At 41.7% G+C, this 26,843-nt stretch overlaps 4 protein-coding genes across 4 annotated transcripts in view; 3 read left to right on the forward strand and 1 right to left on the reverse strand.

Moving 5' to 3' along the window:
- Positions 1-4,450: 4,450 nt before the first annotated feature.
- Positions 4,451-4,872, forward strand: LOC146992653 (transcription factor HES-5-like). The gene is made up of 2 exons (XM_085791249.1): positions 4,451-4,531; positions 4,639-4,872. Exons 1-2 carry the CDS (start codon positions 4,469-4,471, stop codon positions 4,870-4,872), a joined length of 297 nt encoding a protein of 98 aa, XP_085647375.1. The 5' UTR covers positions 4,451-4,468.
- A 3,081-nt stretch (positions 4,873-7,953) lies between these two features.
- LOC146992654 (uncharacterized) lies at positions 7,954-10,282 on the forward strand. The gene is made up of 6 exons (XM_085792840.1): positions 7,954-8,162; positions 8,289-8,434; positions 8,564-8,634; positions 9,425-9,514; positions 9,813-9,911; positions 10,020-10,282. Exons 1-6 carry the CDS (start codon positions 8,055-8,057, stop codon positions 10,202-10,204), a joined length of 699 nt encoding a protein of 232 aa, XP_085648966.1. The 5' UTR covers positions 7,954-8,054; the 3' UTR covers positions 10,205-10,282.
- A 4,330-nt stretch (positions 10,283-14,612) lies between these two features.
- LOC146992655 (reticulon-3-B-like) overlaps positions 14,613-26,843 on the forward strand; it is a 38,929-nt gene continuing 26,698 nt past the window's right edge. Inside the window, exon 1 of the mRNA XM_085788282.1 lies at positions 14,613-14,987. Within this exon, the coding sequence (XP_085644408.1) occupies positions 14,903-14,987 (85 nt within the window). The 5' untranslated portion in view covers positions 14,613-14,902. The remainder of the gene's footprint in view (positions 14,988-26,843) is intronic.
- Positions 21,983-23,718, reverse strand: LOC146992656 (E3 ubiquitin-protein ligase TRIM21-like). The gene has a single exon (XM_085788276.1). The coding sequence runs from the start codon at positions 23,712-23,714 to the stop codon at positions 22,014-22,016; it is 1,701 nt and encodes a 566-aa protein (XP_085644402.1). The 5' UTR covers positions 23,715-23,718; the 3' UTR covers positions 21,983-22,013.

Genomic DNA, 26,843 nt, shown 5'->3' on the forward strand with positions numbered 1-26,843 from the left:
CGGCCCTTCCACGTCCGGTGGACGTTCCGCGGCGCTATGCAGGCACCGGGCACTGCAGCCAAAGACGGTAAATAGAGTATCTTTGCTGCAGCCTGCATATCGAGCAGGTCATTACTGCTCGAATACGAACTTTTCCCCCCACATTCGAACGAATATTCGAATGTCGAATAAAAAGTGACAGCCCTAGTAAGGAATGATTAGTTCTTTCAGATAGGTTGGAGCTTTATCATTAAGAGCCTTATAAGTCAGCAGAAGGATTTTGAAGTCTATTCTAAATCCTACAGGAAGCCAGTGGAGAGAAGCTAAAGTGGGAGAGATGTGCTCTCTCTTCCTAACTCGCTGCAGCATTCTGGACCAGCTGGAGACTCTTTAGAGAGTTTTTCAGACATCCTGACAGGAGAGAGTTGCAGTAGTCTAGCCTAGAAGTGATAAATGCATGTACTAGTTTCTCAGCATCACTCTGGGAGAGGATATTCATTACACCACTTCAGTCCACATCAGTCCACTTCAGTCCACATCAGTCCACTTCAGTCCATTTCAGACCACATCAGACCACTTCAGTCCATTTCAGACCACATCAGACCACTTCAGTCCACATCAGACCATTAGACCACATCAGACCACTTCAGTCCACTTCAGACCATTAGACCACTTCAGACCACATCAGTCCACTTCAGTCCATTTCAGACCACATCAGACCACTTCAGTCCATTAGACCACTTCAGACCACTTCAGTCCATTTCAGACCACATCAGACCACTTCAGTCCACTTCAGACCATTAGACCACTTCAGACCATTAGACCACATCAGACCACTTCAGTCCACTTCAGACCATTAGACCACTTCAGACCACATCAGTCCACTTCAGTCCATTTCAGACCACATCAGACCACTTCAGTCCACTTCAGACCATTAGACCACTTCAGACCACATCAGTCCACTTCAGTCCATTTCAGACCATTAGACCACTTCAGTCCACTTCAGACCAGGTTTAGGGTTACACATCACAGTCACATTGGTTCAACTGGTTAAAGTGGTTTATGTGGTTGTTCCGGTTTATCTTGTTAAACTGTTTATAGTTAAAGGTATAGTCTGTAGGAATTCCCCCCATCTAGTGGTGCAGTTGCATATTGGAACATATTCTTGATGCTGCATTCACCTGCAGTCAGGCAGACGGCCGTCGCTAACAAACCAGATGTCATTTTAGTCACAGAAGTCCAGAGAAAGATGGTAAAACAATACCACATCGCCATGACAACATATTGTCACGTGTATTGTTTTGCCTCGTGCTGACGGACCACTTGTTTACATAGAGGCTTGTTTATGTCCGTCTGCCGTCTGCCCAATTTCACCTGAATGCAGCATGAAAAATATACAACCACAACGCTAGATGGAGGAATTCCTACACAATGTACCTTTAAAGGTTAATTAGTTATAGTTACTAGTTACTTTCCCCAAGAAGTAACTGAATTACTACGTTATAAAAGTAACTAATTAGCAGGAAAAGTAACTATTGCGTTTTTTTTTAAAGCCCCAGTACATATGTAGGAATTGCCCCCATCTAGCGGTGCGGTTGCATATCTGAACGTATTCTTGATGTTGCATTCAGGTGAAATGGGGCAGACGTCAGACAGACAACAGACGCTGCATGTAACAGGATAAACAAGTGGTCCGCCAGCACGAGGCAAAACAATACAGGCGTGACAATATGTTGTCATGGTGATGTGGTATTGTTTTACCGTCTTTCTCTGGTGGAGTAAAATGACATCCGGTTGGTTTGCCGACGGCCGTCTGCCTGACTGCACCTGAATGCAACACCGGTGCCTCCGTCCTTCCTCACACTACACAGTGGTGACAGTTTTAACAGGCCGTTTCCGTGGTTACCTACGTTTTAAAGGCAAAAAATTATTAAATTTCTGCCACTGTGTAGTGTGAGGAAGGACGGAGGCACTGGTGTTGCATTCAGGTGCAGTCAGGCAGACGGCCAGAGAAAGATGGTAAAACAATACCACATCACCATGACAACATATTGTCACGTGTATTGTTTTGCCTCGTGCTGACGGACCACTTGTTTACATAGAGGCTTGTTTATGCCGTTACATGCAGTGGCTGTTGTCCGTCTGCCGTCTGCCCAATTTCACGTGAATGCAACATGAAAAATACCATTGAGTTGCTTGAGATCTACAACCACAACGCTAGATGGAGGAATTCCTACACAATGTTTAACTATTAAACTGTTTATCTGGTTTATCTGTTGATGGCATGAAAATTAACCAACAGGGTTTTTAGCAAATGTAACTTTTATTTTGGGGCGGTGCGTGGCGCAGTGGGTAGAGCGGCCGCCCCATGTAGAGGCTACAGTCCTCGCCGCAGGCGTCCCCGGTTCGAATCCCGCGTCGGGCAGACCTTTCCTGCGTGTCAATCCCCCTCTCTCTGCCTCCCCATTTCCTGTCTATCTCTACTGTCATCACTATCAAATAAAGGCAAAAAAGCCGAAAAATATACTTAAAAAAAAAATGTAACTTTTATTTTGAAAATGCATAACAGGAAGTCAGATGAGGACATTTCACAGTAAAAGTGTCTCAACACTGAGGACAGACAGGAAGTGTCTTAGCCCGTCTCTGGATGTGGATCAACACGTCATCCGGTCTGGACCGGATCATCCTAGACTAGGATGATCCGGGGACCGGATCAGCTTCTGGACCCGGTCTAGGATGATCCGGTCTGGACCGGATCAGCTTCTGGACCCGGTCCAGGAGGATCCGGTCTGGACCGGATCAGCTTCTGGACCCGGTCCAGGATGATCTAGTCTAGGATGATCCGGTCTGGACCGGATCAGCTTCTGGACCGGGTCTAGGATGATCCGGTCCAGGATGATCCGGTCTGGACCGGATCAGCTTCTGGACCCGGTCCAGGAGGATCCGGTCTGGACCGGATCAGCTTCTGGACCCGGTCCAGGATGATCTAGTCTAGGATGATCCGGTCCAGACCGGATCATCTTCTGGACCGGGTCTAGGATGATCCGGTCCAGGATGATCCGGTCCAGACCGGATCATCTTCTGGACCGGGTCTAGGATGATCCGGTCCAGGATGATCCGGTCTGGACCGGATCAGCTTCTGGACCGGGTCTAGGATGATCTGGTTGGCGCTGCAGCAGTCCTCGGGTCCGTACGGCGGTCTGACGGTCAGAACCGCCACCACGCGCAGCTCGTCGCCGTGCTGCTCCACCGGGACGCGGTTCTGGTCCAGCCAGACCCGGACCTGGTCCCTCCGGGTCCTCAGCTGCTCCGGGTCCAGGACCCGGGTCCTCGGGGGCAGGAAACAGGTCTGGACCCGGTCCAGAGTCTCCTGGTCCGGGTCCTTCAGGACCAGAACCTCCTGCACCGCGTGGCCCATCACCACCTGGACCGAGGTCTGGCCAGCCGCGCCGAAGTCCACCAGGACCAGAGACCAGGACCAGACTGGACCGGGACCAGAGACCAGAGACCACGATGAGAGGAGCTCCACCTGCTCCACCTGCTCCACCTGCTGCACCTGCTCCACCTGCTCCACCTGCTCCACCTGCTCCACCTGCTGCACCTGCTCCACCTGCTGCACCTGCTCCACCTGCTGCACCTGCTCCACCTGCTGCACCTGCTCCACCTGCTCCACCTGCTGCACCTGCTCCACCTGCTGCACCTGCTCCACCTGCTCCACCTGCTCCACCTGCTGCACCCGCTCCACCTGCTGCACCTGCTCCACCTGTTCCCCCTGCTGCACCTGCTCCACCTGTTCCCCCTGCTGCACCTGCTCCCTCAGACCTAACCACTGTCCCCCAGGCAATGCAACACCGTTCAGCATGTTGCTGCTCCACATGTCCTATTATCCCACCAATCAATCAATCAATCAATTTGTTTATTTCGGGCATGTCAATTTAAATCATCATCATCACACTTCATCTTAGTTCAAATAATATAACACACATGGCCGACAGGGAAAGCAGGAGAAGCTAAAGCTGATCTAGTCCCGCCCCCATTACCCACAGAATAAAAATATTTATCATAATCTTTTTTTTTCTTTTTTTTTACATTTTGATATAACATTCTTTTACTTATGACATTTTGACATAACATGTTCCAGCAGTAGGTAGTAAACAGAGCTGCAGTTTAGCTCTAGACAGTACATACAGATTACGTGTGTGTTTGCACATGCGTCCATATTTGTCCGTCATGAGTGAACAACAGTCTCATCTTGTAGCCTGGCATGTCACAAAGTCACAGAATGGTCCAATCGACAGAGAGCAAAGTCCAGTCTACTTATTATTTGTTGGGATTAGCCCTCTGCCACTCTCAGCCCTCTGATTGGCTGAGAGTGTGAGAAACTCCAGCCAGACCAAGACCCACACATTCATATGGAGATGTGGGACTATAACTAGGAGGGATGAAGACTCTCTCTACAGATTCTCTACAGCACAGAGACCATCCAGCCATGGCTCCTACAATCACTGCAGCATTCACCAACTCTCACCAGCATCTGACTCCGACTCACAAGGTAAATTGTAGATTCAACTTCATCTTCATCCTTGACTTCTTGTCTTTGTTGCTGCAACACTTTACTCCAGGAGCAGTTTATTAATGACTTTGTTCTTCTCTCTACAGGTCAGAAAGCCTCTGGTGGAGAAGTTAGGCAGAGAGCGAATCAACAGCAGCATCGAGCAGCTCAGGTCTCTCCTGGGTCCAGAGTTGTTCCAACAGCAGCCAGACTCCAAGCTGGAGAAAGCAGGAGAAAGCATCCTGGAGATGACAGTTTGCTCCCTGACACAGCTGCAGCAGCAGAATCAACAGCAGAGAAGACTGCTGAACCACGTCAACAAGCTGCAGTCTTCCTGCTGAACCACGTCAACAAGCTGCAGTCTTCCTCTGATGATGCTGAACCACGTCAACAAGCTGCAGTCTTCCTGCTGAACCACGTCAACAAGCTGCAGTCTTCCTGCTGAACCACGTCAACAAGCTGCAGTCTTCCTCTGATGATGCTGAACCACGTCAACAAGCTGCAGTCTTCCTGCTGAACCACGTCAACAAGCTGCAGTCTTCCTGCTGAACCACGTCAACAAGCTGCAGTCTTCCTGCTGAACCACGTCAACAAGCTGCAGTCTTCCTCTGATGATGCTGAACCACGTCAACAAGCTGCAGTCTTCCTGCTGAACCACGTCAACAAGCTGCAGTCTTCCTCTGATGAGGCTGAACCACGTCAACAAGCTGCAGTCTTCCTCTGATGATGCTGAACCACGTCAACAAGCTGCAGTCTTCCTCTGATGATGCTGAACCACGTCAACAAGCTGCAGTCTTCCTCTGATGATGCTGAACCACGTCAACAAGCTGCAGTCTTCCTCTGATGATGCTGAACCACGTCAACAAGCTGCAGTCTTCCTCTGATGATGCTGAACCACGTCAACAAGCTGCAGTCTTCCTCTGATGATGCTGAACCACGTCAACAAGCTGCAGTCTTCCTCTGATGAGACAGTCCACAGCAGCAGCACCAGCACCAGCAAAGAGAAGAGTCCAGTCAACAGCGCCCCCTGGAGGCCGAGTCAACAGCGCCCCCTGGAGGCCGTGGTAGACACCTACAGACTGGACTTACTCCCTGACAAACTCACACCACCATGTTGCTCAAAGATCACTACAACTGAATTCTATGAAATTTAAGGACTTGTTCTTCTGTATGAACAGAAACTTTTATTTTCCCTTGATGGATTTTTATTTTCCTACTGGAAACAACTGATACTACATCTTTCAATCTAAGAAGGAGAACAAATTGTCATGCATATTGCATGAATCAAATATGATTGCTTTAGCAGTTAATATTATTATGCTTCACTGTACGTCATGTATCAGTGACAGATACTGCTATGGTAACATTTGTTATCTTTTATTGATTAAGGTGATAAATGTCCCTTTTTATGGACATATCGTCTTAATGGACTTTTAATCTCTTTGATTATTAACAATTGATCTGTTGTAAGATCCGAGTGTTCACTGTTTGTTTTGAAGTTTTACTTCATTTTATTGATCATTTTGATCAGAGATTTTAATTGTCCTGTTGATGGACATTTTGTCATAATTGACCATGAATGGAAATTGATCTGTTTTAAGATCAACATGTTTATCCATTTCTTTTTATAAAAGGTGTTGATGAAGTCTCTTTGTCACAGTTTTCCAGTGACAATAAGTTTCTACATGATGAAAATGAACTGAATTTTACAGTTATCAAGAATGTGACCTGTTGTCTGGTCGGTTTTTATTGTCACTTTTGTTCAACCACAAATGTTTGAAAAGTAGAAACAACTCAAAGCAGAGTGACTACAGTGTAAAGACCGTTGTCTCCTTACTCTCTCTGAGTACAGTGTGTCTTGTAGAAATCTACAAGTTGTTGTTGTGATGTGTCATCACGTCTCACTGAAACTTTCATGCTTGTTGTGTCTCACTGTTTCTTGTTGAATAAACAAACACTGTCAGATCGAAATGTTGTGTTTCTGTGTCACCACAGTGATGAAAGTTGGACATCAAAACAAATGCACATGGCCAAGACCGGACTTGCATAATTCCTCTTTAAAGGTCGGCTGATTTCAGGAAAACCAACGTGTTAAAAGTGATTGTGGAGACATCCAGGACAGGGCCGGGCACTATTATTCATATAGAGGTGATTCTCCAGAAAAACAGGTGGAGAATTGACCTGAAACACAGTTCAGTTAAGGTGCTGGCTTGAGGTTCTGAAAAACCATTGACTGCAAGTTAAAAACAAACAAACAAACAAAAAAAAAATCCATTCAGTATGCTCAAGCTGAGGGTGATGAAATGTTCAAAATTGCACAAGCTGCAGCAGTCAGGAAAGGTAAAAGTCCAACAGGGCGCTGTTTAGCTCAGTGGACAGAGCAGGCGCCCCATGAGCAGCGGCAGCCCCCGACTCGAATCCCACATCGGGCGGCCCTTTGCCGCATGTCATTCCCCCATTTCCTGTCTCTCACAACTAACCTGTCAATTAAAGGCAGAAAAGCCCCAAAAAGTATTACAAAAAAAGTCCACCAGCAGTTGCATCACATTCATCACCATATACTGTATGTCCTTACTGCATTACTCTTTTTAATCAACTTGAAATATTGAGTACAAATGACTAGAAGTCAAACGCTTTCATCAGTCAGGCTACTGAAGTTATGGAGGGAAAATGAGTAACCTCACTAACCTCATAATCAATAGTGGCTGTGTCTGCCCACCAACAGAGCTAATCCAGATTTAAGATTTTTATATTCCATTATCATTATCATGTTTGTGTAATAAATTACTCATTTTCTTTTTTTTTCTTTTGCAGCGAAAGGCATTTAATAGCTAGCATTTTAGATTGCATCGTTTTAAAATGAGTCAGCTGAGCCTGCGTTCGCTTAAACATTAGCCAACTTCAGTTGACAGAACTGATGGTTACTGGCTGACCACACGGTTATCTCATGACAGGCATATCTGTCTGCACACTGTTAATCCATCTGTGCCTTGCAGGAGCAGAAAGGATTCAGGTACAGTGTAATCTGTTCACAGCACCAATGGCTTATTCAGATATTACATTGCTGACTTCAGACACCGACTTTTTGAATGTGGTGCAGCACCACATTGACTAGATTCAAGGCAGTTTGGTGAGTATCAGTCAACAAAGCATGTAGTTGGTCTACAACTGTAAATTGGATGAAAGATGCTTGCTTTGCTAAACCCTAAACCAGAGGAGCAGTTGAGAATATCAAGAGAAATCTTAGGAGCTTTTAGTTCACTTCTGAGATATTTGTTTGAGTAATTTCTCGAGACAGACACAGGCATTTCAAAGTTGTATCAGGAAACAGACACTGGCTTCTAAATGCCCCTTTACCCCTGTTGCAGGGCAGTTTGTTTGGTGAGTAAACACTACAGTAGGTTTTACTGGCCTATAATCTGCGTATTGTCCCGTCAGAGGGTGGGTCGATCAGGCCCAAAATAATTGGTCAGTGATATGGATATAGCCGAGCTGTGAGAAACACAGAGGCATCAGAGTCATCATGAGGATGTTGTGTGTTGCTGTTGTTGTGCTGAGTCTCACCTCAGTGAGCCAGGCTGCACCGCTGACCTGTGAGCATCTCCGCAAGCCACTGGACCAAGGGCCGGATGTAAGTTCATTTCCACATTTATTCTTTTTGCAGCAATAAGTTGAACTTATTCATGCTACACTTACCAAACAAAGAGTCAAAATAAATGAGCTGAATAAACTAAATGTCCCTCTTCTGTTATTTCAGTTCTCTGGGAGATGGTACTTCATAGCTCTGTCATCAAGTGGCTGTTTTGTTCCAACTCTGTTTGATGCTCTTTGGCCAAGTCTTGCATTTGATATTACCTCAACTGGCAAACCAAACATCTATGCATCCACCGCTCACATTAAAATGTAAGAAGTCTTTTCACTGGTGAGAATCTTTAAAAGTTGCATCTGACTTTTAAAGAGTCATACCTTGATGATACAGTATCATAACCCAAAGCATTTGTGTGGTACATATCATTATGAAATCCTCAACAGGTACGGATATTGTGACAACAGTACCAAGTCAGAATTCCACGGGAGCAACGTTGTATATGATGTTGATGATGGTGAGAAGTTTTTCAATATGCTGAGTGCACTGATGTTTAACTGTGTGTTGCTTTAGATGTTTTGAACAATGCAGAGAATGCTAAAATGAGGAAACATTTAAAGCAGAAGTAAGCGATCCGGTGGTTTTGGCTAATGCTGCGTTCCAGGCAGGCTTTTGAAATCGTAAATTACAGCTTCAAGTCACAACTTACGACTTTGTAGCGTTCCAGACAACCCACTCGTGTTTCTCCGACCTGTTTTACCTGTGAAAGTCACTATAACGGCCACTCGTAACTTCTGACCCGTGAACTCGTACCAGATCGAACTGGTACCACTTCACAGGTCGGAAAAACACCAGTTACGAGTTGCCTTGAACGCACCATAACAGTCCTCGTCCCTACGTCGCCACATTCAGGCGCATCCCTTGGCTGCACACACAGAGAGGACTGCCCCTTTATGCCGTTCTCTCTCCTCATTGGATAAAGGTTGTAGGATACAAGGAAAGTTTTCTCCTGGGCTCAGAGCAGAGCAGAGTGACTGACAGACCCGTGTTTCAGACCAAACACTCTATAGAAGTGATTGCTGTCGGAAGATACAACTATTTAAGACTTAGATTAACACAAAAATATCACTTACTTCTGCTTTAAGATTTAAAATCATTCAGTCTTGTTAAATTCTTATATTAGATGTGGCTAATGATTTTTGTGTTTTTAACAAATGTAGATGAAAGTGTCAATTTCTTTATGATATCATGCCTGTAATGTCAAACATTTTATGTATCATTTCCATAAACACATTTCTTGTTTCAAGCATCTGACCAACTTCAGCTGCTGCAAAGTGGATGTCCTGACTGCGTTGTTATGAAGGGGGATACCTACATGTCTGCTCTTTTTCTTCTCAGTAAGGACAAGATCAAGATACTTTTTAGAATAACTGTATGATGAAGTGAAACAATGCAATTTTTTTTATAGGCTTTAATGTTTTACTATTCTGTAAGTCGTATGTCAAAATATATTCTTAATTAATTGAGTTGTCACTGTTTATGTTCCTAAGAGGCCTTTAATATATAATATAAATATACTAAACATGGTGTGCGCGCGCAGTAGTGTGGGTTAAAGTGAATGCAGTGTATTGCAGACATGTCAAGACAGAATATCATTACAAAACTTTCATCTTGAATGTGTCACCTGTTTTATAGGCAGGAGGCAGACGATCACGGCTGCTGAGATGACGGAGTTCGAGACACAGATAAAGTGTCTGGGCTGGACCAAAGTGGTGCTCTTCAACACAGATCACGGTGAGACTTTGACAACAACAAAATAATTGTTTGTGGACTAGAAAATGTCCTTTGTCTTTCCAGTCAACTGTGATGATGAACTGTGTATGTTTTTTGTTCCCTGACCAGTATATGAAAACTGCCCGTCGGAACCTGGACCCTCTGAAAAAGAGACATCAGAACTAAATGCCCGGGTTGTGGCAAGATTCGAAAAAGCAAAGTTTGCAGAGTGTGTTGAAGAGGCAGTTCGTTCTTTCTTCCAGGCTGCCTGTGACTGGATTAAGGAAACTTGGAATGACCTTTGGTCATGGTAACTGTAATCAACTGTACAGTACTCTAACCTACTGATAACAAATATACCATTTCATTTTTTATCAATGGAATAAAAGTCAACAGACCGACACAAGGTTCTGCTCTGGGTTTATTACTGAGGCGGTGCTGCCACCTGCTGGTCTGGAGCAGGAACTACAACATCTACAACATCTACAACAACATCTACTGGACTGAAACGTTTCAACACATCACAGGTTTTAGTTGATAAAACACTAAACTCTAATGAACCAAAGGCTCAGCACCTTGAACCCATTTTACTTTCTTCTCAACAGCTTTATTTACTGTAAAAGGAGTTGACATAAATACAAATAGACAGTAAACAGGGAACAGTACACAAGGAAAATACAGAGAACATGTGTGATGTTCATTATACAACAAGGTTATATATTATGCTACATATTACAGACGTCTATGGTTTTAAAAGCCTTTACTTTGCTGATTTGCTTAAAGTAAAGTTCCATTTCTTTTTGAAAAACATAAAATCAAGGGGTTTTCTTAGAAAATTTACTTTTCTGAATATGACATTTTGCAAGAAATAAAAACAGATTTATTAAAAAGTAACATTTTCCCTCTTTCTTAGGGGTAATTATAGAAACCAAAAACAACATTTTCCCAAAGTCAAATAAAATCTACAGTGAGAGAGTCAATAATAAATTTGCTAAGGTCTGCCTGTAGAGCAAAGCCAGAACAAATGAACAACTGTTTCTGGATGTAAATCACAGAAAGAACAGTTAATGTCCTTTTTACATGTTTTCATATATGTATATGTATATGTATATATGTACTATATGTAAGAAACCTCCTTAACTTTATGATTAAAAACTTGTTAGGAAGCATCCATATGATCTGTGAAACGATTCCAATAAACAGTAATATAATATAATATTAGGGGTAACAACAATATCTTTTTGGAATAAGGAACAAACTTTTTTATAATTATTCTTTTGGCTCAGTGAGAAACATGTTTTTCCTTCTGGAGAGTCGGTTGAATACGGGACAGAAACGTGTCTAGATGAGGATGGACAACTGTTTGTAAAAAGCATTAAGGTGCCTGATGGAAAAGCGTTAGTGACAACTGAACATTCCTCAGGAGCGACTTGGGAGTCGTGTTGTGGTAAAAGTTTCTGTCAGACAGAAGCTCTCGACTCACCAGCCGCCTTCAACCCGTTTATTGAGTCACTGAGTCAGAACCTTCAGCTCGTCCACCTCGTTAGACACAACCTGAAACATAAACATCACAAAAATGAAACTCAATTACAGTTTTTCCAATTGCTAACACTAAAATGACATATATATGTATATTATCATTATCGCTATACAAACATTTAAACTGAAACACAGAGAGTTAAACCTCTAAAACTTTAAACACATTTTCTGCTTTTCACACATTTTTCAGTTCAAAATGTCACTTTTTAAATTCTCTGAACACGTTTTTCTGCTTGAGACAAAACAATCTGACATGAACTCACATGTTTGTCATTTCACAACGCTGCCGTTCAGAATGACTCTACATGAGCTGATTGGACAATACGTGTCATTTTATTTTTCAGTTTACTGTGTTGTGAGCATGTTTTCATTCACTCCAATGTAAATATAAATAAATATCTGCTGTGCATGTTGCACTGACGTGTTGGTGAAATAAATCAATGTTTCACAGGTGTTTTACAGTCTGGATGTTATTTGTTGTCTGGCTGTTGTGTGTGTGGGTTTGTGAATTGTGTACTGTGATAAAACCAGACTAGTTTGCAACTTTGTGTTTTAGCAAATAGAAAAAAAAAACTGTGAAGTTCAGGAGTCTGAACATAAACACAACAACTCTGAACTGATCTGAAACCAGTACAAACCGGTTCAGTCCTGGTTGTTGTAGTTTCACTGTGGACAGAAACAACCATCGGGTTTATGACTGAGGCGGTGCTGCCACCTGCTGGTCTGGAGACACAACTACAACAACTACAACAACTACAACAACATCAACAACATCTACAACAACAACAACAACAACAACAACAACAACAACAACATCTACTGGACTGAAACGTTTCACACATCACAGGTTTTATCAGCTGATAAAACACTAAACTCTAATGTGAATGAATTCATTTATTTCGGTATATCAAGCTTATATAACCAAAAGGGTGTAAATATACCCCGACCCCTTTGACCTTAAAAAAATAAAATAAAATAAATATATATATATACGCATTAATACAAAAGGATCAGATCACAGACATTTGAAATTAATCAGTACACTTAAATTTCTGATCACAACAAAATAAAGAATAGTACACAGCGCACAACTCAAAATAGTAGAAAATCATTGAACTTAATTTTCCATACTGTAACGAGAAATGATGTTGTTCTTATAAAGTCTTTTAAAGCTGACTAGAGTACAGCATCATTTAATATTTTCAGGACAATTATTCCAGATGTTAACCCCTCTAACAGAAAGACAGTGGTTTTTTACAGTAGTTTGAGTCTTTGGTTTCTCAGATAATAATAGTGGTCTTCTCAGGTTAGAACTGGAATCCTTCATTTTAAACAGATTCTGGATATCTGGAGGAAGAAGAAGTTTATTTTTTGCTTTGTACTTTTGCTTTGTACTGAACCAAAGTCTCAGTGTCTGAACCCATTTTTCTTTCTTCTCAACAGCTTTATTTACTGTAAAAGGAGTTGACATGAATATAAATAGTAAACAGGGAACAGTAAACAAGGAAAACACAGAGAACATGATGTTCATTATACAACAAGGTTTTATATTTCTTTATGAAAAACATCAAAGCAAAGGGGTTTTCATAGAAAATGTACTTTTCTGAATATGACATTTTGCATTCTGGTTGTTGTAGTTTCACTGTCACAGAAACAACCAGTTTAGTCCCGTTGCCATGACGCTGTAGATGTATAATTATACAGTCGATGCTGTCTGATGCTTCTGTAGTTGTGATGTGGTTATTGTTTATATTTTTATTTTCTACTAAACAGGAATAATGTTTGCATTTTCCTATTGTGAACAATGAAGATTATTTCTACAGCTTCATGATCTGATCGTTGTGTTTTTATTGTTTCTACGTGGTCGTGTGTAATAACCTTTAACTAACCCTGTGATCAGACTGTTGTTCATTCTGATCTGACAACAACGTTCAGTTTGAAACAGTTTGATTCAATTCAATTCAAAAGTACTTTATTATTCCGTTAGACAAGGCAAGGCATTTTATTAGTATAGCCCGTTTTTACCACCAGTTTGTCTCAAAGGGCTTTACATCCCATCATAACAACATCCTCTGTCCTTAGACCCTCACATCCACTGAGGAAAAACTCCATGGAAAACCCTTTAACAGGGAAAACGATCCACACATACACACCACAGACACACCCAACACAATAATAACACACATTCCTACAACCACACATACGTACAAGGACTCGCAGCAAAGGTTAAAAACAAAAGACACATAGTACAAGAATAAGTACAAGGATAAAAATGAGTTAAAAACAGGTTCATTGAAAAGGACAAAGTTCTGGTGGGAGTTCAGTGTTTAGAAGTTTAGATCGAGGTGGAGATGAGATGAATGATCCGTTCTGAGGAAACAGTTTGGTTCTGCAGGAAGAGTCGGAGGTTCAGGGTTCAGAGTTCAGAGAAAAGGATGAAGGTTTCCAGAAATGTGTCTTAGCAACCGAGAAAAACACGTCGGAAATTCACCTTTAGCGAGTAGGCATCAAATTCTTGAGACTGTGTTTTCAACAAAAATAACTTTTTGCTTTAATTTGTTATATTTGATGGATCTAGAGGAACTGGAATGGAGGAACAAAGATAAATACTTGTTGAGAATATTACTGGTGGCTTGTAAGAAATCAATAACGAAGAAATGGCTGAAGAGGGAGGCACCTAGTGTAGATGAATGGATTGATATTGTGTACAGCATCTATGTAATGGAAATAATTACTTTTAATTTAAGAACACAAAAAGAGATATTTATTGATAATTGGCAAAAATGGATTACATATGTCTCTACCATAAGACCGGACTTCAGGTAATTTCAGACTGGATTATCAGAATATTTTCATGTATTTACGTTTTTCTTTTTTTCTCTTGATTTCTGGACTGGAGGTGTTTACCAGTCCCCTTATGTACGCTTTTACTTTCCCCTTGATACTTTTGTACAGATTTATAGGTCTTCATGTTGATTGTTTGACTGTTTGTTTGTTTACATGAAAAATCAAAACCAATAAAAAGTAAATGACAAAAAAAAAAGAAATTCACCTTTAAAGGGCGAATGCGTGGAATCACTGGGAGTTCAGTTAGGAGGATCCACGGAGATCTGAACCTCCTAGCTGAACCGCTGTGTGTGTGTGTGTGTGTGTGTGTGTGTGTGTGTGTGTGTGTCCTCCTCTCTCAGAGCTCCGCCCCCTGTGATGATGTCACCACATCAGCTCAGATTTAAGGCCGAGAAGAAGAATTCACATCATCAGACTGAGGCAGCAGCAGAAGAAGAAGGAGAAGGAGAAGAAGAAGAAGAAGGAGAAGCAGCAGCAGAAGAAGAAGAAGAAGAAGGAGAAGAAGGAGAAGGAGAAGAAGAAGAAGAAGAAGAAGAAAGAGAAGAAGAAGAAGAAGAAGAAGAAGAAGAAGAAGAAGGAGAAGAAGAAGAAGAAGGAGAAGAAGGAGAAGAAGAAGAAGAAGGAAAATGGCCGACTCCACCAGCGTCCACTCCGACTCTTCGTCGTCCAACAGCTCCTCCTCTTCCTCACTGAAGGAACTCACTCACTCAGGTACGTGATGCTGCGTCAGACAGCTCGGTTGTCATGGAGACGAACAGCTCGGTCGTCATGGAGACGAGAGTCCCGACGACTGTTGTTATTGTTGTTATTGATGAGTTATCGATGGATCAGAGTTGAGAGTTGAAGCTTGGTGTGTTTGTTCCTCAGCTGGAGAACAAGGCTGATTGTTCTGAGTCAGCTGAGGCTCAAGCTGCTTAGAGGGGGGGGGGGGGGGGGGGGGGGTAGAGGGGGGTAGAGGGGGAGTAGAGGGGGGGTAGAGGGGGTAGAGGGGTAGAGGAGGGGGGGGGGTAGAGGGGGTAGAGGGGGGGTAGAGGGGGGTAGAGGGGGTAGAGGAGGGGGGGGGGGTAGAGGGGGGGGGGGTAAGCTGCTTTAACACACCACACACACACTGGGTTAGGAAACGTTACAATCAGAAGAAAATTATTTTTTTATTATGTATTATTGTATTCCAAGGAATTCTTCTCCTTCTTCCGTGGAAATCCAACTTCCCGTGGGAGAAAACTCACCAAACTTCACAGAAACATCCAAACCCAGATTCACTCAACTCCAAGGACACAATAAGCATTTACATTTATAAACTTTAAAACTTCCTACCAAACCAACGGTAGATGCTACAGTTTTGACACTTCACCACCATGTAGCCCAGATACTGCTGAAACTTTTGTTCATTTAGACTCATTACAAATTCCAGTAAGTCCATCACTCTGTTTTTTTCAATAACTCTAAAACTTATTAAACCTATCTCTTCACACAATTTTTGCTCAATTGTCACCAAACTTGCTACAGAGCATCTCCAGACTGCCCTCAACAAAACTTGTTTCTCGGATTTTTGATTAATCAAAAAATTGAGCCTACAGTGCATGAAAACGTTTGACTGTAAACACTACTGTAAATATATACCATCCAATTCCTGCTAAATACATTTTCAATCTTCCTGAAAAAAATCGAGAATATTTTGGAGTCATGGTTGATGAAGTTTGAATTCTGCTCTCATGGGAACAACTGCAGTCAATGTGAGAGTGACATTTTTAAACATCAGATTTTCTCTTATGAAGCAAAACACTTATCGCTAAAAACAAATCACCAACATTTCCATGCTGTCAAGATGCAATTCATGTATTATCAGATTTTTGTTTAGATAACAGAAGAACAGACCGATTCAGCAACAACAACACCATACAGAACACACACACACACACACACACACACACACACACACACGGCCGTTCTCTGCCTTCATGTGACAGTGCAGCAGAGGAATCGAACCTGAACCCGTCGGGGCGGCGTTCTAACTGACTTAGTTGAGTCTCCATGGTAACAGGTCAGCTGTGACTTCATCAGATACAGCTCGAATAAGGGCCGTGTCAATTAAAACTGTTTCTGTTAGTTTGGTCTGAGGCTTAAATAAAGTCCACATGACTTCTGATGTTAGAGCAGTAATCTGGATTAGAGAGGGGAGAGAGGGAGGGTTTGTTGTTCAGCATCATAACAACATCCTCTGTCCTTAGACCCTCACATCCACTGAGGAAAAACTCCATGGAAAACCCTTTTAACAGGGAAAACCAGGAGAAAGCTCAGGGTGAGCAACAGAGGAGGGATCATCACCCAGGACAGACAGACGGGACAGAGATGTTGTTACAGACAAGAAAACAGTTTATAACAGAGATGGATTAAAGTTCTTGGTAACGCTTTATATTAAGGTCCTTGTAATAAGCATTAGTTAATAGGTAATAAGGCTCTTATAAGTGATTACAAGATGCTTATTAACATTATTATGCATTTATAAGACTATATATGTATTAATAGACTCATAATAATATAGTTAATAGCAGACTATAATTGATTTATAATAACTTATAATAAACTTAGTTAACTGTTTGTTGATGCTTATGAACATTAATAAGATCCTTATGAGTATCTTATAATTGTTCATAATAACATTACAAACACATATATTGACTCAACTAGCCCAATCATTATGTCTTTGTTATGCCTTTATTAATCCTAAGGTATGTGTAATAAGCGTTAGTTAATAGGTAATAAGGCTCTTATAAGTGCTTACAAGTATTAATAGTCTCATTATAATATAGTTAATAGCAGACTATAAGAGATTTATAATAACTTATAAGAAACTTGTTAACTGTTTGTTGATGCTTAAGAACATTAATAAAATCTTCATGAGTATCTTATAATTGTTCATAATAACATTACAAACACATTGAGTGTAGCCCAACCATGATGTCTTTGTCATGCCTTTATTAATCTTTTTTGTTTGATTTATTAACATTAATATATACTTTATTGCTCATCTATTATAAATTAACTATGCACTTGTTAACAGTTAACTATGCTTTTTGCAGGTACTGGATCTAAAGCGAGAACAATGTCTTATTAATGCTGATAAATATTTTATTGTGCATTATTATGCCCTTATTATCAGTTAACTATGCACTTGTTAACAGTTAACTATGCTTTTTGCAGGTACTGGATCTAAAGCGAGAACAATGTCTTATTAAGGCTGATAAATATTTTATTGTGCATTATTATGCCCTTATTATCAGTTAACTATGCACTTGTTAACAGTTAACTATGCTTTTTGCAGGTACTGGATCTAAAGCGAGAACAATGTCTTATTAAGGCTGATAAATATTTTTATTGTGCATTATTATGCCCTTATTATCAGTTAACTATGCACTTGTTAACAGTTAACTATGCTTTTTGCAGGTACTGGATCTAAAGCGAGAACAATGCCTTATTAAGTCTAATAAATCTTTTGTAATGCATTCATTAATGGTTAACAATGATTTTCACAACTTCCACATCTGTAATGAACAATACATGTGGTCAAGGTTGATGAAATGTAAAGAAAAGATTGCATAGTAATACAAATGTTTCAACAGTGAAGCCCAACATTGTTTTATTCATTGCTGTCAAGTAAAGAGACATTTTACTGAAAATGTATAAAAATCTAAATCACCTAAAACAGGTAGAAAGCACCTTTAAAACATTTAGGCATATTATACAAATAATTTAACTCAAAAAAGTGCAATTTTGCAAAGTGCAACATGATTTTTATACTTAAAATGTATAAAAATAACCTAAAACAGGTCTTTGAAAAAAAAGTACACTTTTATTTTTTTAAATTTTTAATTCCATTGAACATTTAACGCAGCTGCTCTTGATGCACTCTTGTTTGCATCAAAAGCAATTCCCTCTTCCTCTTCTTCTTGCCATCATCTGAGGTTGAGGAGCTTGAGGAGTCTGAGGAGGGGTCGGGAGAGAATGAGGATAGAGGAAATTTACATCTGAGTTTTCATAATGACATTTTTTTTAATGTAAAAACATAAAAAATAAAAGTCTCGATATATCCTGCAATAACACTTTACAGTTTAATTTTCAAGCATTTTAAATAGAGTCTTAATGTAGCACATTTCATTAAACTCAAACTCAAACTCAAATGACTGTGCTGAATGTACACAGCAGTAAGTAGGCAGAGGTACAGAAAAGTGTCAAGAACATATCAGACGGTGCACAACGAAAGAGAGAAGTTATATATTTCGACAATGTACACTGTATGTATATAAGCCTAGCTGGAGACAAAATAAACTACATTTTAATATAAAAACGTTCTCACTGATACACAGAGAAGCGCTTCCGTAGGGCAGCAACAGTCTTGAGGCGGCTAGGTCTACACTAGCTTCGGCTAACGTTAGCTATGCATGTTTGAGTTTGTACTAACAAGTAGCAGCAGTTAAACTTACCAGAAGAGTCATCCTCCGTCTCACAACGCTTCCTCTTGTCAGCTGCTTCTTTTCGAGGCCCAGAATGGGTTTGAATTCTACTCGGGGGCAGAAATGTTGGGCAACTACCTCCATTTTACACATGGGCATGTGTTAAGCTATCAGCTGCTAGCTTAAACCGGAACTTCCGGTTTTGCTGTTTGCCTTCAAAATAAAAGCGAAAGGGTAAAATGTTTCAAGTGAGAAGAAACTCTACAAGTCTGCTCTTCTCCTCCGACGCACCTTTCTGAAAACCAAAATCAAATGCATAATAAAAGATTTATCAGCCTTAATAAGACATTGTTCTCGCTTTAGATCCAGTACCTGCAAAAAGCACAGTTTACTGTAAACAAGTAAACTTACAATACGTAGATGATCGTGTTAATAAATCAAACAAAAAAAAGATTAATAAAGGCATGACAAAGACATCATGGTTGGGTTAGATTGATACTCATGAAGATTTTATTAATGTTCTTAAGCATCAACAGTTAACAAGTTTCTTATAAGTTATTATAAATCTCTTATAGTCTGCTATTAACTATATTATAATGAGACTATTAATACTTGTTAGCACTTATAAGAGCCTTATTACCTATTAACTAACGCTTATTACACAGACCTTAAGATTAATAAAGACATAATGATTGGGCTAGTTGAGTCAATATATGTGTTTGTAATGTTATTATGAACAATTATAAGATACTCATAAGGATTTTATTAATGTTCATAAGCATCAACAAACAGTTAACTAAGTTTATTATAAGTTATTATAAATCTCTTATAGTCTGCTATTAACTATATTATAATGAGTCTATTAATACATATATAGTCTTATAAATGCATAATAATGTTAATAAGCATCTTGTAATCACTTATAAGGGCCTTATTACCTATTAACTAATGCTTATTACAAGGACCTTAATATAAAGCGTTACCAAGTTCTTTTTTTCCATCAATGGGAAAAATAAGGCGGAGGGGGGTGTCAGCTCCCGGTCGGTAATTTCTCCCTCTAATCAGTGAAGGAAAAAAAGTAAGATTGTAGGAGATATTTTTCACACTATCTGGCAACCCAGGCCGCTGCACTGACATGCCCCCCCCCCCCTCCCAGAGCAAACAGGCCCTTGAATGTCTGGTCCAGGCACCTAGATTTAAAATATGAAATTTGTTTTTGCTCCACTAGACCAGTTCTGAGTTCAGGTTAAATTTCATACACTCCAGCCATTCTTGCCTTATTACCTTACAATGATAGGAACCTCTTCAGGTATATGCACCCCTACAGAGGTTTGGTTGACCTTGGTCAGCCTGGTACTCATCATTTCAACAATTAAAACTGCAAAATTGTTCATTGTGTATAATGGGAGGACTGGATGGCAGACTGGTTCATGGGAAGAGAGGACAGACCAGCTTAATGGGAGGACTGGATGGCAGACTGGTTCATAGAGGACAGACCAGCTTAATGGGAGGACTGGATGGCTCTGTGTAACCAGATGTGTCCCCAGCAGTCTAAGCCTATAGCAGCGTAGCTATAAAATGGTTCAGAGCTACCTGAACCAGCCCTAACTAAAAGCCCTGTCATAAAGGAAGGTCTTAAGTCTAGACTTAAATGTAGTTAGAGTGTCTGCCTCTTTGACCCATGGAGAGAGCTGGTTCCACAGTAAAGGAGCCCGGTAACTGAAGGCTCTACCTCCCAGTCTGTTTTTAGAGATACTGGGAGTCACTAACAGACCTGCGTTCTGGGAGCGGAGTGCTCTGGTAGGACAGTAAGGAATGATTAGTTCTTTCAGATAGGTTGGAGCTTTATCATTAAGAGCCTTATAAGTCAGCAGAAGGATTTTGAAGTCTATTCTAAATCCCACAGGAAGCCAGTGGAGAGAAGCTAAGGTGGGAGAGATGTGCTCTCTCTTCCTAACTCCTGTCAAAACCCTTGCTGCTGCATTCTGGACCAGCTGGAGACTCTTTAGAGAGTTTTTCAGACATCCTGACAGGAGAGAGTTGCAGTAGTCTAGCCTAGAAGTGATAAATGCATGCACTAGTTTCTCAGCATCACTCTGGGAGAGGATATTCCTAATCTTAGTGATACTGCGCAGATGGAAGAAGGCGGTCCTAGTCACGTGCTTTATGTGGGAGTTGAAGGAAAGGTCCTGGTCAAAAATGACTCCAAGGTTCCTCGCGGTTGTACTCGGGGTCAGGGTGATGCCATCTAGAGTAGCGATCTGATTAGAGAACGTGTCCCTGAGATGTTTAGGTCCAAACACAATAACCTCAGTTTTATCTGAATTCAGTAGCAAGAAGTTAGAGGACATCCAGGATCTAATGTCTTTCAGACAGTCTTGCAGATTGATGAGGCGGCTTCTGTCATCTGGCTCCATGGACAAGTAGAGTTGCGTATCATCAGCATAACAGTGAAAATTGATTGAGTGCTTCCGGATGATGCCACCTAATGGGAGCATGTAAAGAATGAAGAGGATTGGCCCTAAGACTGAACCCTGCGGTACACCATACGTAACTCTGCTGTACTCTGAGTGGTCGTTATTAACATTAACAAACTGAAACCTGTCAGATAAGTATGACTTAAACCATTTTAGGGCAGCTCCTTTAACTATTAAGCAGTCTTCTTGGCAATAAGCTTGACACAAAAAGAATCTTCTGAGGCCGTAACTCCGTTCAAAAAATAACTTTATTTAAAAGGCAAAAACAAAGTTACAAGATTCACTCAAGGTATCGTCAAAAAACTGTCTTGCTCCTTCAGCTGCTTAACCTGGTCTGAGAGCTAAGTTACTGTGATGTCATCAGCAGCGTAAATAAAGGAGCAGTTCAACTTTTTTAAAGGAAAACTACAAACTATTGTTAACAATATAAACATGGCTCTTACAATAATCTTATGCACAATAAATCTGTCTGGATGAATAAACATGTATCAACAGTTACATCGTCTCTGATAAACATTGCTCATATTCACAAGAGTCAAAGTGATCAACAATTACATTAATAAACACCTGCATCTGCTTCTAACTCCCCAAACCAGACTCAGTTAATTTACAGATTCATTTCAGTTATAAACTATTTCACCTGTTTCCACTGATCTAATCTAATGGACTAAAGTAACAAGTGATTAAACAGCAGTTATCACAGTTAACTTCCCTGTGTGATGATGATCTGATGAAGGTTAACTCAGTAGAAAACACAAAGATTTACATTCTTCAGTATTTACACTACATATTTACATTTGTTCCCTGAATTAAAAATTAACCAATCTCTCCGAAGAACGAGATTTTTTGATCTGAACAGTTTGATTGACAGGACAGATGATCAGAGGGGCAGAGTTTTTACCTCCATCATTATTACAGGGACTGAAGTATGGGTGTAGTTTGTCAGTGAAGCAGCAGCCAGTGAAGGAGTAGATGAGAGCTGCAGCATCTACATCGTAAAAGGAGACCAGACCCTCCTCATAATCCACAAACACCCCCACCTTCTCAAGACCAGACCTCAGACTGAGACGGACATCGGGGTTAGCAATAGCTAAGTACTCATTTCCATTTCTCAACCTTATTGTCCAGTAACCATTCTGAGGTCTCAGTGTGATTTGTCCCTTCCTGTTGATCGACTCTCTGGCCACTCCCACATCCCAGTTGGTTTTTCCTTTAACCTGAACCTCAAAGTAAAATCTGCCTGAAGAGAAACTCTGTTTTCCTAAGACATTAACACATGTATCAAATCTCTCTGGGTTGTCTGGGAGTTTCTTCTCCACATCACCACAGTGAACTTGTTTTCCATCATCAGACAGGATGAGACCAGGAGGTGCTGTATCAGGATCCAGAGTCACATCCACTGCAAACTGCTGGACCCTCTTCATCTTCATCTTCATCTTCATCTTCAGCTTCATCTCATCCATCTGTCCACGGAGTATCTCCTCCAGCTGAGACACAGCTCTCACCACAGTCCCCTCATATGATGGTGGACGGACTCTGACCTGTGTCCAGTCCTTGGCGGGTGCAGCAGCTTTCAGGGATGGGAAGCTTTGGAGGAGGTGGAGGTGGTCTTCAGAGAGTGAGAGCTGCTCCACCTCAGTGCTTCTCTTCTCCAGCTCAGAGATTTCCTGTTCCAGCTCTGTGATGAAGTCTTCAGCCTGTTTCTCTGAGCTTTTCTGTTTCTCTTCGATCTCCTTGATGAGCTTCTTCAGGCGTCTGTCAACAGACTCCTTCAGAGCAGTGAAGACCTCAACACCTTCTGCTTTCTCTCTGTCTGCAGCAGCTTTACTGATCTTCACCGACTGTTTCATCTCCTCAATCTTCAGTCGTCTCTTCTGGATCATCTGCTGAGTTTCAGCCTCTGTCTTCTGCAGCTCTGCCTTCTTTCCTTCATATTCTTCTCTCAGAGGAACAAACTCATGAGTCTTGTGGTCTAAAACAGAGCAGAGCGTGCAGACACATGTCTGGTCGGTCTGACAGAACAGCTCCAGAGGTTTATCGTGCTTCCTACACATCCTGTCCTCCAGGTTCTCCACAGGCTCCATCAGCTGATGTCTCCTCAGACGAGACACTGTCAGATGAGGCTCCAGGTGAGTCTCACAGTAGGAGGCCAGACACACCAGGCAGGACTTCAGGGCCTTCAGTCTGGTTCCAGTGCAGACGTCACAGGGAACTTCTCCTGGTTTGGAAACTTGTTGCTCTGAGCTGCTGCTGCTGGTTTTCTGTTGAGCTTCACGTCTGAACTGAGCAACAACCTCAGAGATGAACCTGTTGATCTTCATCTGAGGTCTTGTGTAGAAAACCTCTTTACACATTGGACACTGACACCTGTCACTGACGTCCCAGTGCTGAGTGATGCAGCTCTGACAGAAGTTGTGTCCACATGGTGTAGTGACTGGATCAGTGAAGACATCCAGACAGATGGAGCACAGGAACTGATCTTCAGACCTCAGGTTGCTGGCAGCAGACATGTCTACACACTGAGGGAGACAAAACAAACATTCATTAAATGTCGGTGAAGGTTCTCAGTCATCCTGGTCATTGTAGCGAGTAAGTGCTGAAAGTTTTTAAGGCCCTTATTGGTAAACAGCCCCCATACATTTCATCCTGACTAGAACGCTGCTCTGGATCTTATTCAACTCGTGCCAATGGCTTCATGTGTCTTAAGGTCTCTCTTATACATTCTGAGCTCAGTAAATCAGTCTTTCCATTTGACACTCCAAACTCTTGGAATATTCTCCAACAAGCTTTGGGGCTATGAGATAATAACAGAACGTTACCAGACAGAGTTGTTTTAGAGGGAAATTCATGCAAAACCACTGATTCACGTTGCCTTCAGGGACAGTTTTTCATCAACAGTCTCTGTATTTTCCTCTAAAACAACTCAGTGTGGTAACGTTGTGTTATTATCTCATAGCGTGGTGAATGTGCAGCTCACAACTTGTCCACCAGAGCGTTGTGGAGTTGTTGGATTGTGTATTTGATGAGTTTGATGAGGGAAACCAAGAAATCCCATTAGCCTCCGTAGTGTAGCTCTGAGCAGCTCACGGCTCTGCTCCGCCGTTCTAAAAATAGCTTGCACCGACAATTAAAGGTAACGAACCTACTGCTATGACTATAGGGATTATGGCAATGGGCCAATTTGACAAAATGTTGAACTATCCCTTTTAAAAAAAAGGTTTAAAGAGGAATTGTGCAAGTCCGGTCCCTTTTCGGCTGTTTTGCTAACCCTCCACCTGGACATGTACATTTGTTTACAATGATACTGGTGAGAAATCAATCAATAGAGCGGTACATAATGTTATTTATCATCTACCATGTTACCATGTATATATTTGTGTAGTTTAATTTGTCCTAAACAAGAGATTACGGGTTATGGGGCGCGTTTGTGTGGCGGTGCCACCATGGAGATGAGAGCTGGGACACGGGGGTGGCGGCCCCCATCTTGTGAAGTTGGTTTTCAGCCAAGAGATGCTAGGTGGAAGGCAGAGAGCCTCCATTGTCCTTCGTAACAAGTTAAGCCATTTTCAAAACCACCACAATTACTCCAAGCCAGTTTACTTAAAGGAACTTGGGCAGGATCAAGAAATAAGACTTCATAGTGACACGATGGCCGTTGAGGCCATAAGGGTAACGGCAGTCGCAGCACAGGAGCGCGCATGAACTCCTCACAGCAGTGCAGCTGATGCTGTAACACCACATACTATACTGTACTAATTTGGTCCAAAAACTTAAAATAAAATAAAATTTAATTCAGACTGATCGGTTCAGTGTAAAACATTTATTAATAGATGTAATGTGGTGATTTCTGTACATAGGCTACAGAGCCCAGAGGCAGCGCTGCTCTTCTGTCCAATAGAGACACATGATGAGTTTCACTTTTAATTCAAACAAACTAACAAACCACGGTTATTACATTGCATCAGTGAGACCAACATTTATCTCATTTACATTACATTACATTTACCAGCCGGCAGTAAACCTCTAAAAACCTGTGGGTAAGTAACTCGGCTCGTTTTCTCCCCTGGGGTGACGACGCCTGTTGCCCGGCTGAGCAGCTCCGGAGACGGGCCGCTGCCTCTGTGACGTCGGAGTGGAGCAAACTTCCAAAGAGGCGTCATGGATAAATCGACCACAGATTGGGAATCTAAACTGTGACTTTCTCGTGTGAAAAAATATTAAAACTTAATAAAGCATTGTTATTTCTTTACTCACCGTTCACAGTTTACTGCAAAACCTCCCCTCATTTTTTCACAAATCCTGCCCCAAGTTCCTTTAAGGTAAAAATGTAGCATAGTTAAAGTCCATACTTTTATCTTACTGGATTTAACTGGATGCAAAAGTCTCTCATTTCTGCTGATGTCTCTCTGTGACCTACAACAGCAAATAAGGTCATCGGTGGGAAGATAAACTGTTTCTAAATAGTGAAACTGGGAGGCAGTTGTCGGGTCGGACCACAGACAAAACGGTTTACTCAGAGTCACTTTCAGTGAATCCGTGTGTACGCCGATATTTATGGAAACGATGCCGTGTTTATGGGAAACGTTTTCAAAACGAACAAGAAAAGGATCATTTTGGGGAAAGGCTTTGTTTCCATGTGGACACGGCCTCTGGTCTTTAGAACTAGAAAGCCTCTTGGATTGGTGATGAACCGTCTTCAAGAACCAAAACAAGTCCAGTTGCCTTCAACTTCAGCACCTAATGATTCATTTAAAATAATGTTCTGTGTCTTTAAGACTGTGGTTCTCTACCTGGGGGGCGGGGCCGACCTGTTGACCTGGTCGTATTTTATAATACGAGGCATCAAACATCTGTTAGCTTAGCCTGGTTTCTATTGAAAAGAGACGAAAACAACTCACCCACTCTGCTCCAGTTATACGCTATGCAGCAACTTTCCGCTTTTGGCTGCATTATATGGAGTAATACACACACATTCATCCTTGAGCTGCGGCACTCTACTTCACTCGGTAATCGCCTCCACGCCAGCTGACTACCTGTAACCATGGCTACAACAAGCAGACATCACAGCAGGGACAACACTGAATTTATAGAGTTTGAGAACAACAACGACTGGTTTCATTTCGATGGGCGCCACTATCAGTTTGAGACCGAGTTTACTGAAGACGAGCTGAAGGAAATGGAGGAGTAAAGTGAAAGAGAGGCAGCTGCGGTGGAGACTATGTGCTGGAAATGGAGGCTAAAAGTGACAGAGGGAGAGAGCCGGTGGAGTCTAAATACTGGACCTGGTGGAATCAAGTGGTCAGTGTGGTGGTCACTGCCTGTCGGTGGCCGCTGAAACCAGATGTTTGTGCTGAAACCAGATGTTTGTGCTGAAACCAGATGTTTGTGCTGAAACCAGATGTTTGTGCTGTCAGTGGCCGCTGAAACCAGATGTTTGTGCTGTCAGTGGCCGCTGAAACCAGATGTTTATGCTGAAACCAGATGTTTGTGTTGAAACCAGATGTTTGTGCTGAAACCAGATGATTGTGCTGAAACCAGATGTTTGTGCTGAAACCAGATGTTTGTGCTGAAACCAGATGTTTGTGCTGAAACCAGATGTTTGTGCTGTCGGTGGCCGCTGAAACCAGATGATTGTGCTG

Source organism: Trachurus japonicus, chromosome 1, assembly GCF_045865225.1.
Source record: "Trachurus japonicus isolate A0001 chromosome 1, Traja_1.0".
Lineage (NCBI taxonomy): Eukaryota > Metazoa > Chordata > Actinopteri > Carangiformes > Carangidae > Trachurus > Trachurus japonicus.